Here is a 12,938-nt window from a genome sequence, read left to right on the forward strand (position 1 = left end):
TACCTGATCTCCCCTTGCTTCAAGAGGCAAACGAAGACCATATTGTTCAACCAGACTTTTAGAGATGTAGTTGTCAAGAGAGACAAGTGACAGGTTAGGAAATGACCGACCTTTACACCTTTATTACACTGTGCATTTAATAGCAAGGATTGCAATATTTTTCAAAAGTTTAATAAATAATCAAACAGAGCAGTTGAAAGGAAAGGAAGTAATAACACACATAGCACATGATCTCGTGTCAAAATCAAAGCATGGTTTGCTATAATTTTCAAGCAAAGATTAAAACGTTGAAGGAGGGAGAGGAAGAGCGAAGGTCTCTAAGCCCACTACTTACCCACTTGTCCAGGGGCACCTGTGCCAGGGAGCCGGTGCCTTGATAGAGATCCAGGGTGAGCTGCTCCAAGCTCAGCTTTTCCTGGAGGAAGTGGCCCAGGTACCTCTGCAGCAGGTACCTGCAGGCCCTTTTCTTGATGGACTCGGAGAAGGGCCAAGGCATGGTGGCGGCCGAAGGTGTGCGCGTGGGGCGCACCTGTTTCAGGTAGGGAGGCAAGAGGGAAAACGGGGGTGTCCCTTCCGCACAATTCAAAGGGGAAGCGGAGGAATTGAGGGAGTGGGGGTGGCAGGCCAGCAAACCACAGCTTGAAGTCCCTGTGCTGAAGCTGTCAAAAGAGGGGATGTTGTTCGTCCTATGGAAGAGACCGAAACGGTTGAGGGCTGGGCCTCCCCGCAGTTAGGGGGGCCGCCTGGTTCACACTCCCCTGTTCCTGGACGGCGACCCACCCTAGACCCTCGGGAGTCTTTTCCCGCGCGGCAGCTCCATTCCCACTCCTCTTGTCCTCCTCAGGCAACCGCCGCCATTTTCCCTCCTCGCCCCCCCCCCAGCCTCCCACCATCAACGCGAGGGGGCGGAGCTTCGAGGAGGTGAGTCATCCCCCTTCCAGCCCCGCCTTCCTTTTTCCTCCTATTCTAAAGGCCGTTCCCCCCGCCCCCTCCTCTTTTCCTCTCCCCCTCAGAGAAGGACGACTTGTTGTTGTGCTTCTTGCCCCGCCCCTTTTCGGCACACTCTCGCCGTGACGTCACACCCATGGGCAAGCCTCGTCGTCGTTCTTGTCCAGTGACGGGGGGAGGGGGGCTGTGGCCGAAGTGTCGGAAGTTACACGAGGCGGCCGCCTATAGTGATGCTAGAGATAAGGTGGGAAGGCAAGTGCATATAAAGCCACGGGTTTCATTGGAGTGCATCAGAATGAGGGGCAGGTGCATATAGAAAAGTAGCGATTATGATCTGGAGTTTTAGTGAATCGTCAATGGCTTTGCGTGTTTGGCACTGGCTTTTTGCTTTGATTCGTTGCCCCGACTTGTCAGCCCATTCCGGGAAAGGTGGAGTCGGTGGACTATAACAACTGCTGACGAACAAATGATACGAACAGCCCCGGAGAAAACACACACAAAACAGTGCAAGGTTGATTTCTTTTTTTTTTTGTACCCTATCCCCCTTTTCCATCTTAATCGAGCCACCTTCTATTGATCGCAAGGAATAGGATTCAATTGGGAACCCGAAGAGGCGGTTTGTGAACGTGATTGCTTCGACCTCTTTGGGTGTAGCGCCGACGCCACTTGTTTGCAGTTAGCGGGCGGCACGTGACAAAGCAGGGAGTGACGGAGGCCGGGAGGGAGGCTGGGAGAGAAGCGCGAGCGACGGTGCAGCCGACCGAGGGTGAATTGGCCGCCTCCTCCGGGTGCGCCGCTCTCTAGCCCACCTCCGCTGCCGGGGCGGGAACTGCGGGGGCTTCGGGGAGCGGCGGAGGCAAGGAATGGACTTGAGGGTAAGTGAGATGGCCGGGAGGCGACGTGATGCGTGCTTTGCCTCCCCGTGAAGTGTGGGGAAGGGGCCAGAAGGAGGCCGGATAGACCAAGGGATGGGGTTGGGGAAGGGTACACTCCGTCGCGTTGCGGTCCGGGCGTTTGGTGGCAGTTCCAGGTACGGATTTCCATTTTGCCGTGAAGAATTGATCGGCGGCCTACCTTACAGGGTCGTTGTGAAGGGACCGCGGGCAGGGGCGATGCATTCCGCTCCGCGTTCCGTACTGGAGAAGCAGGATGTAGAGATGCAATAAGTGGCTGTAGAGCAGAGGGATGAGGATGATCAGAGGCCTGGAGACCAAGCCCTACCAGGGAAGGCCGAGGGATTTGGAAATGTGCACCCTGGAGAAGAAGTGGTTGAAAGGGGGTGGGGGGGTGGGGGCGGACATGATTGCTCTCTTCAAGCATTTGAAGGGCTGCCACTTAGAGGAGGGCTGGGAGCTGTCCTTGTTCTGCTCCCCAGGTGGTTATTTAGGTGCCTGCACCCGGCCAAAGCAGAATGTAAGACTCACTGACTCAGTTAACAGTTCAATACTTAAAGCTTTAATTGTAACAATGTTGACAGACCCTGACTCCTCCCGGGTCTAACTAAATAAAGGTTACTTTGTTGCAGAAACTTTCTGGAGTCTGGAATTTATTGTAAATACTGTAAGACTATAACATCTATAACTGTTAAATACTGAGAGTCTAAAACATCTTTGACTGTTTAACTTAAATACTGTGAATCTCTAACATCTTTGACTGTTTAACTTAAATACTGTGAATCTCTAACATCTTTGACTGTCTAACTTGTTGCTGTCACCCAGCTTCCGTTGGCACCTAACTGTTGCTGTCACCCAGCTTCCGTTGGCCCCTAACTGCCAAATCAGACAGGTTGCTGGGTAATAACTGCCGTAGAACACCAGCCCTAGGGCTTCTTAAAGGGACAGAACTAAATTCGGTTCCCTCCCACTGAATACTGTACAAAACATAGCTAAACCCATACTAACTGTGGGGAAACTAAAGGGGAAATAAACAAAGGCTCTGTGGGGGCATGACAGTCCTGTTGGCAGCACAGGACTCGCAATAAGAAGTCTAGATCGCTGATGGAAAAGGGACCGGCTGGATACTTTTTTAAAAAGCATTTTGTACAGTAAAAAGTGTGCAACTGTGGAATCGGCTGCCCGCGTGGGTGGCGACGAGCTCCTTTGATCTGGCAGTCTTCAAACAGCAGTGGGACCAAAACTGGCAGGGAGCAAGTGATCACGCATTGAACAGAGGGTTGGACTAGCTCAGCGATGGCGAACCTTTTTGAGACCCAAGTGCCCAAATTGCAACCCCAAACTCACTCATTCATCGCAAAGTGCCAACACGGCAATTTAACCTGAATACTGAGGCTTCAGTTTAGAAAAACCGGGTGGCTCTGAGTCGTGCGTTACTCGGAAGTAAGTTTGGTGGTAGTCGGCTTTGCTTTGAAGCAACCATGCAACTCTTCCAATGGGTGAATCATGATCCTAGGAGGGTTTACTCAGAAGCAAGCCCCATTGCCAGCAACTGAGCTTACTCCCAGGTAAAGGATCATGCTTTAGTTCTTCGCATGAAAATCAGTGGGGTTTAACAGCGCTTAACAGGGTTACCTATGCTGCTTCCCCAAAACTAGGTCTTAGGTTTAATGCTAATAATTGAGCCCAGCGGCCCAGGCCAGCCTAGATGTGTGGGGGCGGGGGGGTACTCTGTTTGCGTGTGCCCACAGAAAGGGCTCTGAGTGCCACCTCTGGCACCCATGCCATAGGTTCGCCACTGGAGAAATGGCTCCCCCCTCCCTTTTCTTTTCTCCCCTCCTCCCATCAGGTGGATACGCTATTTAAACAGGAGGTAGAGGAAGTCTGAGCAGCTTTTCCTCCAGGATCTCCAGTTTACCCTGTGGAACCCAGGAGAGGGGAACCAAGGGGAACAGGGAGAGGCCTCGCAGTTGGAAAGGAAGCTGGGAAATACTGATCTTTCCCAGCAGGCAGTCCTCCTGATCAGGTGGTGGCAGCGGAATACTCAGAGAGAAAGCTAGCCCTCCCCAGGAAAAGTCAGTAACTCCTGGGAGAGTGCAGAGAGCGAAATAGGGCCTGCCAGCCAAAAGCAAGCCCGTTTCGCCACAGCTTGTGTGGCCCCTGCCCTCTTTTCCATGGAGTGCATGAACCAAACTGGTGAAGTAAGACTCTGATGTGTGTTTTGGGTGACTGATAAAGGCCCATCTGAGTGACTGGTTGAAAAAGTGGAAGGGTGCAGTAAGACCTTGTTCTTCTATGGAGGCGAGGGAGGCTGGGCTTGGGGCGGCAGCCAGAACATGGTGGGGAGGGGAATTCCTCTTGTCACTTCCTGTTCAAGGAAATTACTCAAGAAGGGGGGAAGCCGCTTCTGTCACATCTCCTTGGGATGCGGTGGTGGAGCTGTGGAGAGGGCTGGCGGAGCAGAGTTCTGTGGGAGGGTGCAACTGGTTCCCTGCTTTGGCTCGTTTTGTGCAGGAGGAGAAAGGTGGGCTTACAAAATGTCTCAAGGAGGGAGATTGCTTGGGCTGAGGAAGCCGGTGATTCGCCTAGAAACTGGAGGGTGGCAAATGAGTGGGTCTGGTTTAACAGCTAGAAGGTTTTAAGTGAGGAAAACGTGATCCTTGACTGCAGGTGGGGGAAAAGAGACAGGTGGCAGAAGGTGTCGGAACAGAAGGAAGAGGGGGTGGCTTGATGTGCCTAGTAGAGAGTTGCTGCATCAACTTTCCCTGTTGGCACACATACTTAAAAGCTGTTCACTTTCGAAGGAAATCATTGTGTTTTGCAAAGTGATGATGAGCTGAAATTAGAAGTGCCTGGTAACTTGGGCCGAAGAACTGGAAGCAGTCGAGGAGGAGGACTAGAAAATGGGTTGTGTCAGTCAAAAACCTAGAATGATATAACACAGGAAAACGATGATTCCGAGGCCAGTTCATGTAAGAGATTAAAAGCAGAACCATCATGATCGAAGCCCACGGCTTGTGATTTTGCTATGAATATGCCCCCGTTTGGCAAATATTTCAGTAATAGTATTTGGGGGCCTTTCTGCCTAACAGTGAGAAATATCTGTCCCCCCTGAGAAATTTATTTAACATATTTACTTTGGGAATTTATTTTTACATATGAATTACATGTACCTGTTTGGTTTGGACCAGTGCTTTTTTGGCTACATAAATGTTATGCTATAAGCTAAATGGTATTGTTTATACAGTTCTTTATATGGTAGTGTTAATATGTATCTTGACATAAATATTTATAGCTGGGATTTCCAAACATTTTTACTGTTTTGGATCCCAGACACCTTGTGGAATATTTTGACTCCATATCCCCATGGGAATTTTGGATCATTTGGGGGAAATTCATATTGAAATATCGTTGTTGTCTGCTATGAGATTTTTCAGCTGCCTGGGATAGAGCCTTTTCTGTGATTCTGTAATTGTAGTTGTACTTTGGACTACTCTCCTCTCCACTTGAGATCCAAGAGAGCCATTTAATTGATTTTTTTAAAATAGTGAATGAGACTGCTGTCATCCACCAAGAATTCTCTGGTTTTGAGTTTGCTGATTTGAGCGGATTTAGCCATATGGGGAAAGGTGTCTTATAAATTGAAATAAATAAATACTTTCTGAGAACTGTATCAACATTAGCTTTCCCCTTTCAAACCTGAAAGTTCATAGAGCTGTCAGATATTTGTGTCCAGTGGTACATATTCTAAAAGGATAGAAATACTGATGTTTTGGATATATTTTTGACCTCCAGAATCCCATTACCTTCACATCTTTAATCTGCGTTTTTGATTTTTTAATTCAAATTGTTCAATAAATTACTTCTTAACAACAAATGTATTTCAGTCCTTTGTGCATTGCCTTACTGACTAGGTTCATGCTAAAACTGAACATTTTTAAACAATTGGTGAGTTAGCCCATTATTTACCTGTGACTCTGAACAATATTTTTATGTTCTGAGCATGCGTGTGTGTGTGGAAAGTTATTAACTTATGCATTTTTATTTTGTGTTGTGTACAGAATGGAGACTGAGGACAATCCTATGGAACTCTCTGATGGCACAGAAGTGGAAAACCATTCTGAATTCAAGGATTTTGAAGGGACAGATGTGAAAGACATGACACTAGAGGCAGAAGCTGTGGTGAACGATGTGTTGTTTGCTGTAAGCAACATGTTTGTTTCTAAAAGCCTTCCCTGTTCCGAGGATGTGGCATATATCAATGTGGAAACCAGGGAAAGGAACAGATACTGCCTGGAGCTCACAGAAGCAGGACTTAGGGTAATTGTTCCTTTTGTGATGGATCTTTGTAAGGAAATTGTCAGCTGCAGAATATTTAGTAATGTCAATTGTGACAGAAGCCCTGTTCAAGATTTTTAGAACAGTTTCTTATTTTACCTGTGTTTATAACAGGAGTCTCCAAAGTACAGCCTGCGGGCCATATTGTTTAAATTAAATTATATAATCTAGCCCTTGATAGCTTGCCTGCCTCCTCTGCTATATCCACCATTGTTAGCAAAGATAAGCTCATTCAATGCTGGGCTTGGCCTGGCTGAGTCCATCTTTAAACTGTGGGCTCCGCCTCCAAAGTCCATGTGACTTCAGAGGCAGAGCCAGCGGTATAAAACTGGACTAAGCCAGACCAAGCCTGCTTGGCAGTGGTGGGAATCAGCCTATTCGCACCAGTTCGGTAGAACCGGGAGCTAATTTTTTGTCTAGTTCAGAGAACTGGTTGTAATCCCATCACTGAGTCCTTTCGGAACCAGGTGTGAAATTATTTGAATCCCACCACTGCTGCTTGGCCTTCAGATATTTGTAAAATATACAATGTGGCCCTTGCGCTGAAAGGTTTGGAGACCCCTGGTTTATGGGATGGTTAGGGGGCCATGGCTGTTGCTCTTCAATAAAAGAGATGTTTGAATTTATTAGAGTAGATGGGTTGACCACCTTTAATCCATAGGTGGCTATTATCATTTTCTTCTTCTCCTGGATGAGAAGCCTGTGTTTGTAATGGCCCTTTGACAGGAAGGAGCAGAACTCACGAGACCTTCCCACCATTGATATGCAGTGATGAGGAAAGCCCTAAGCCGGATTTTGTTTCTCAAGAAGTGGTTAAAAACAAAAAAAAAACCCCACCCAAAACCCTAAATACCATTGAGTTGGACTGCACAGTACACTTCTGCTTGCACAAGTTGAAACAGTGGAATATCATCACAAATAGTCTTGACGCTAAGCCAACTTGACAGTATTTTGTACTGCACTTTTTCTGGTGCAAAGTATGTTTCAGCAACCATTCTTCATTATTATGGCTTTCACTGTTTTGAATGATTACTGTTTTGAACAATTCGGTATTCAGCATTCCTTCAGATTTTAAGCACGGAGAGCCTTTTAGTGTCAGGGCCCCTGTATTTCTGAGTCAGATGGCTGTTGAAACTTAACCTTCGATGCAGTATTGCAAAGGGTTTGAATAGCTGCATCTGCCCAAATTATGTTTGCACAGCTAGTGAAAGAATGGCACCCATGAGTTAGGATGGTTATCCACAACTTTATAACTGGTAAATGAAATACTGTTCACGCCTGGGTGCTGCCGAGCCACACTGTGCCCTGCCACCAGTGTTAGTGCCCCTCTCAATGGGGTAGGGGCCACTTATGCTGTCTGAACTGGCACTGACCAGATCATGCCGGCTCCACAGCACTTTTGGCCCCATCCATGGATTGCACTGTTAGTCTTTAAAATCTTTGGAATTATTGCTTGTATGGACCTCCAAAATTCCTTAGCTTTTCCACCAGTCCACCATAAGTGATAAAATGTCCCTTCTTGATGTTGTCCTTTTCAACACTTATTCAACATTTTTCTGTTCATCTTTGGCAGTTTATCTGGTGTCTTCTATCAATGGTACATGCAGGGAAATTATTACCAAAACATTCCATCAGTCATCTTTATGCAGCTATTGTAACTCGGACGTCTCAAAAATAAGTCTGCAGAGTCTGGCTTCTGGGTCTCTTGTTGGCATATATCTCATTAGACAAGCTAGTTTTCTACAGTTGGCATCTGTTAACTATGTTCTAGATCCTTTCTTCAGTTCTGAAGTGTCACTTTATTTCTTTTGCAGGTGGTTGGTTACGCTTTTGACCAGGTAGATGACAGCGTACAGAATTCCTACCATGAGACCGTCTACTCTTTGTTGGATTCTGTTAGCCCAGCATATAGGGAAGCTTTTGGAAACGCTCTGCTTCAAAGACTAGAAGCCTTGAAGGGGGATGGACAGTCATGATCAAATCTGCAATCAAAAATGGGTTTTAGCAAAGAGTTGCTGCCGCTCAGCGTTCTAAATAAGTTGTAGTGAGTCCTGGTGGCAAAGAAAGACAATTACATGGCTCGTACTCTTTGCTTTGCTTTCAAAACTCCTTGCTTGCTCCAAGACTTGGCAATGACATCGCTTGGTAAACTATATAATTGTTCCGAGTAAATTTCTCAGTCGTTTTTAACATATGGCGGTGATATATGCAGTTTCTGGCCTGGTTTAATTTTTCTTCAGATTATCTGGAAAGTGACCGAATGTTCTCTTGTTGTTTGGTCTCTTTGTAATGTGGTATTAACCCAAAGCCTACATTTAATAATGATGTGAATGGGATTCAGTTATTCCAGCGATTGGATATTTGTTTAAGATTTGCACAATCATGTGTGTTTGCGTTTAGAAACTCTAGCTTTCCTTTATCAAAAATAACGATTAGTTTTTGTAGCTGAACTTCATAAAATGAAAAAAAAATGTTCAGCTCCATTTCTTGTGCTGTATATGGGCCTGGACATTGTCTTGTTATTCAATAGAATAATATTACTGTGCATCTAAATAAGTCATTTAAGATTTACTTACTAGCATTTTCATAAACATGTTAAGTCTAGTAGTTGTTGGTGACTGACTAGCTAGATGCATTATTTGGTGTGTCCTGTAGTATTTAGCAAGCTTCAGATACTAAACAAAGGATGAACTGTTGGGCATAATGAATGTATTCATCAACTAAAATGCAAATTAGATAAGCACAGAGATGAGGAATTAAAACGCTGCATTCTTCACAAAGATCATCCTGCATTGCTTTGGTAAAGTATTCACGTAGTATCAAAATACGCTATATAAAATTGCTTTATTTACATGATGCACAATATCTCTAAAAAGTATTTTTGATTCCTTATTTGTTATACTACAATATTACTGTAAATTGCTCCCTTTTCCTCCAGCCACACCAATTGTACTGTATCTTCTTGTCAACGTACAATTTTATATTAGTGCACTGTACTGGTTGAATACCAAAGGCTGAAACTGGTATTTGAATTGGGAGAAAAATAGTTGTCTTAAGTACAAACCTCCTTAACTCGTAGCGCTGCTTTAACTTTTCAGTGTGCTGTGCTTGGGAGGAGGGATTTGTTATAAAACAAAACTATTGGTTCTCAGCACATGGAAGTGTATAACGACACACTTCGTTAGATAACGCTCATGCCTTTTTGCTTCTCAAAACGATGAGCTTACAAAAATCTCTGATACGTTGGGCGTTTATACTTGCCGCACTTTTTAACTCCATTTGAGTGATTCTGTGCTACCCTAGCTGAGAAATCTGGCCCAGCGACTGAAGAACCTCGTAGCTTAGCTGAAACATTTACTGTAGCTTTGTATTAATGCTAGAACTGTAATAAGGGCCTATAGTAGAACTTTATATTTTGAAGGTAGTGAATGTTTTCTTACCTCTTTACAAGGCTAAATGTCTCCCACTTCCCTTTGTTCCTATAGCCAATGTATTTTTGTTCTAATAAATTGGGCAGATGCTGACTTGCACTCCAGACTTGTAGCATGTGCGTTGAACCTCCGTGAGGAAAATGTAACTTGCCCAGTTTTATCTCAGTACTGCCTTGTGAATAATGCAACCATGTTTGTATGGAGTATAGTTAAATAAAGAAACAGAAAAATGTTAAGCCTGCATTTTCTTTGTTGTAAAAAGGAACTCAAGAGACATGCGGGAAAGTTCCTGGATTCTGCACTGGATGTCAAATTTTGCCGTGTGATTAAGCTTGTCACTTGGCACACATTTATTGCAATCACAAACAGAATATTGAAACGTGTCCTGACTTTAATATCCTGTTCAACCATGCATTTCAAAACTGTCAAAATGCCTCTATGTGACTTTGAAATAGCATGTGACTGTGGAGAAGGTAGCGTAGATACTCTGTACGATGGAACCTTTGAATGCAGCCAATTTACTGAGACTAGAAATCTTTTAATTTTTCAATTTCTCCAAAATAACAGATCAAGCAGAGACATTAACGCTGTTATTGCAAGATAGTAGTTGACCTCTTGGTCTTTCAGTTGTGAAATCTTATGCCCTTGTGATTGATTTTGGCAGCCTTCCAGATGTGGTCTATTTTTTAAAAAAAGTTTAGTAAATCTGCTTAAAACTAGTAAGTTAAGAAGTGGTATGAGTTAAGAGAGAGCAATTAGGGTTCTAAAAATGCCTTTATATGCAGCTCTCTGGCGGAGAGTGGTATCAGATGTTGAACTGAAGAACAGAGTGACTTTTATTAAGAAAATATCTCAAATACTATGACAAACAGTAAAAAATGAGTGAATAAAAGACAATACTGGAAAACACAGGTGCATGCATGAAATACATGATACATGCAGTGAACATGAGATCATATTTTTGCCTACACGGTCTTTCCTAGAACATTTTTGTGAGTTTTGTGAAATAGTACATGGTGGAAGAGCAGGGCAGAGCTCTTGTCTCCCCATTATGGTGTTCTGCAGTGCCTGGCCAGTCTTCCTCACTATTCTTAACTATCAGAGATGGGTCCTGGACATTGTGGCTATATTCTCCGAGCACAGAAGGTCCTCCTTAGAGGGTCATGGTGGCTCCTCGGATGTCACGGTGGCGCTTCCAGGAGGTTCAGTGTCAAAGCTCAAGGGTTGGAGAACAGGTTGGAGCCTGCACTCTCTACGCTTGTCTGCTGCTATGGGCCACCTCAGGCACTCTCCTGGGAGAAGGGGGGTTAGGAGGCTGGAAGTAGGAGGGCAAGCTGATCAGGTGGCCTCCTTCCTCTGGGTTAGAAGGATAGGGAATCAGGTAGCCCCTCTCAGGTCAGGAGAGCAGGTGAGGGTGCCTCCTCTCCACTGGCTTAGGAGGCAGGGTACACTGTGGGTGCATTTGGTGACCCCACCCCTCTGGGATTAGGGGAGTGGACTGGTTGTGGCTCTCCTCTTGGATTAGGATAGCAAGCTGATGAATTGATGGCAAGAGATAGGTTTACTGTAGATAACTCTGGACCACTGTATGTTGTCAGACACCATGACCCTGTGAATCAGCTGGGAGTATTTCTTGCCAACATGCAGAGCCTCAGTAGGAGTTTGTTTTGGAGAACCCAGATACCCAGAGCTCGTATCAACAGGATACAGACAGAGACTTCGTAGCTCTGCTGCCTGAGTGTGTCTGTCAGAGGAGCCTTTTTCTGATGCTTTCTCTCTGTGACCTTCTCTATGGCAGCTTTCTTGTTCTCAAAGGTGATGCTGACATCCACCATGATGGTTCTCTTCTTCTCCTTTGTTGCTGAGTATCATGTCAGGCTGCAGCTGGCTCCCAGTTCTGGGCACCATTCTATTCAGGATGATGATGCCCTTGGAGGTGGGCATGGCTTTGAGCAAACACTGAACTGCAGTGTCACGCTGGAGTTTCCAGACAGTGACCTGGTCAGCCACAGAGGATGTAGGGCAGGGTTTTGTTGGGGTGTTCATATCGCTGGCAATGCTTGTGTTGTTTCCCGAACCTTCTTGGTCAGTTGAGATGAACGATGTTCAGACAGAGATGATCGATCAAGCACCAGTCAGCAAAGCATGTGAAGTCTCCACCAGACAGGGAGTGGCTGCTGGCATCCCATTAAAAGGAAAATCGGGAATGCCTTGCCCTCGTCTAGTTTCTGTTGGAGCTCTGTGGTGCACTTTCCTCTGATGATGTCCTTCAGGAGGTGCTCCAAGGAGTGCCTCTGTATGGCTTGGATCAGGGAACACTTTGGGGAGTGGGAGTGGCCATGAATTAGGGCTAAGGCGAGGGAGCCAGTCTTCTGTTTCAGGCCCCTTGGCATCTGACACATTTGTTGAGACGTTGTGTAACATTCCTGGCACTGGTCTAGATAGAAGCAAAGTCCCCACCGTGTCCTGGCCAAACTCACCTTCCAGGGAACTGAAGTCCTTTCTCAGTCTCCTCTAGGCCATGGAGCAAAGGGCCCCATCTGGTCTTCATGGTGGGGTTGGGGCCAGTTAGCAGGCAGAAGGTGTGGGTGACCACTCAGCTTGAGCAATACTGAAAAAAAAATCAGTAAATTTTGGATTCAGCTTTATTTGGCTTTAAAATTATTGTTAAATTTTTTAAAAAAAACCCTGAATATCTGATTCAGTAAACCCAAATATTTTCAGATTTTTTCCAAAAAATTCAGGGTTCATTTGAATTTTCAGATATTTTATGTGTGTGTTTAGAGTTTTCAGCCTGTAGGGGGTGCATTTTTAAGCTAGTGGCATGGAACTTGCAGAGTATCTTGAGGAAACTCTTGATTATATCACTCAGGTTTGGCCCCGATCTCACATTGTTTCCAATGGGAACTAAGGAGATGGAGGCTACTTCTTTGAGGGTCCATAAAATTGCACCTCCTGAACCAAACATCACCAAACCTGGGTGGTATCATCAGGAGAGTCTCATGAAGACATCCTGCAAGTTTGGTGCAGCTATCATAAAAAATGCAGGTCTGGCAAGCACCCCAAGAAATTTCCCCAGATTATTTTGAATTGACCTGGCTCAATTGCAGCCAATGGGACATTTCTGGGTGTGTGCAAGCAGGCTGCACAGTTTTCAAGGTAGAGGCACCAAACTTTCAGGGTGGCTTCAGAAAACCCTCCTGGTAAGAGGTCCCAAGGTTTGGTGAACTTTGCTTCAGGGGACAGTGGGAGATGGGCCCAGAGGCGTAGCAAGGAGGGGAAGCCCCCAGTGCACTGGTGTATCCTCCGTCCCCGTTTTGCACCGCCA

General features: G+C 45.5%; 2 protein-coding genes across 8 annotated transcripts in view; one reads left to right on the plus strand and one right to left on the minus strand.

The window, feature by feature from the left end:
- The window catches only part of ATG2B (autophagy related 2B), a 60,086-nt gene extending 59,108 nt beyond the window's left edge, over positions 1 to 978 (minus strand). For 4 of the 5 annotated variants that reach the window (XM_048485311.1, XM_048485310.1, XM_048485309.1 and 1 more), the window contains exon 1: positions 335 to 978. In XM_048485311.1, the coding sequence (XP_048341268.1) occupies positions 335 to 496 (162 nt within the window). In that variant the 5' untranslated portion in view covers positions 497 to 978. The remainder of the gene's footprint in view (positions 1 to 334) is intronic. The other variant, XM_048485312.1, reaches the window with a different exon arrangement.
- Positions 412 to 9,846, plus strand: LOC125426693 (GSK3B interacting protein). 3 transcript variants are annotated; one of them, XM_048485313.1, is made up of 3 exons: positions 412 to 538; positions 5,903 to 6,161; positions 7,994 to 9,846. In XM_048485313.1, exons 1-3 carry the CDS (start codon positions 471 to 473, stop codon positions 8,153 to 8,155), a joined length of 489 nt encoding a protein of 162 aa, XP_048341270.1. In that variant the 5' UTR covers positions 412 to 470; the 3' UTR covers positions 8,156 to 9,846. The 3 variants fall into 3 exon arrangements, with proteins under 3 accessions (XP_048341270.1, XP_048341273.1, XP_048341272.1); XM_048485316.1 differs by lacking the exon at positions 412 to 538 and adding an exon at positions 1,200 to 1,459; XM_048485315.1 differs by lacking the exon at positions 412 to 538 and adding an exon at positions 1,611 to 1,823.
- Positions 9,847 to 12,938: the final 3,092 nt, after the last annotated feature.

The sequence above is a fragment of the Sphaerodactylus townsendi genome, linkage group LG02, assembly GCF_021028975.2.
Source record: "Sphaerodactylus townsendi isolate TG3544 linkage group LG02, MPM_Stown_v2.3, whole genome shotgun sequence".
NCBI classification, from domain to species: Eukaryota; Metazoa; Chordata; class Lepidosauria; order Squamata; family Sphaerodactylidae; genus Sphaerodactylus; species Sphaerodactylus townsendi.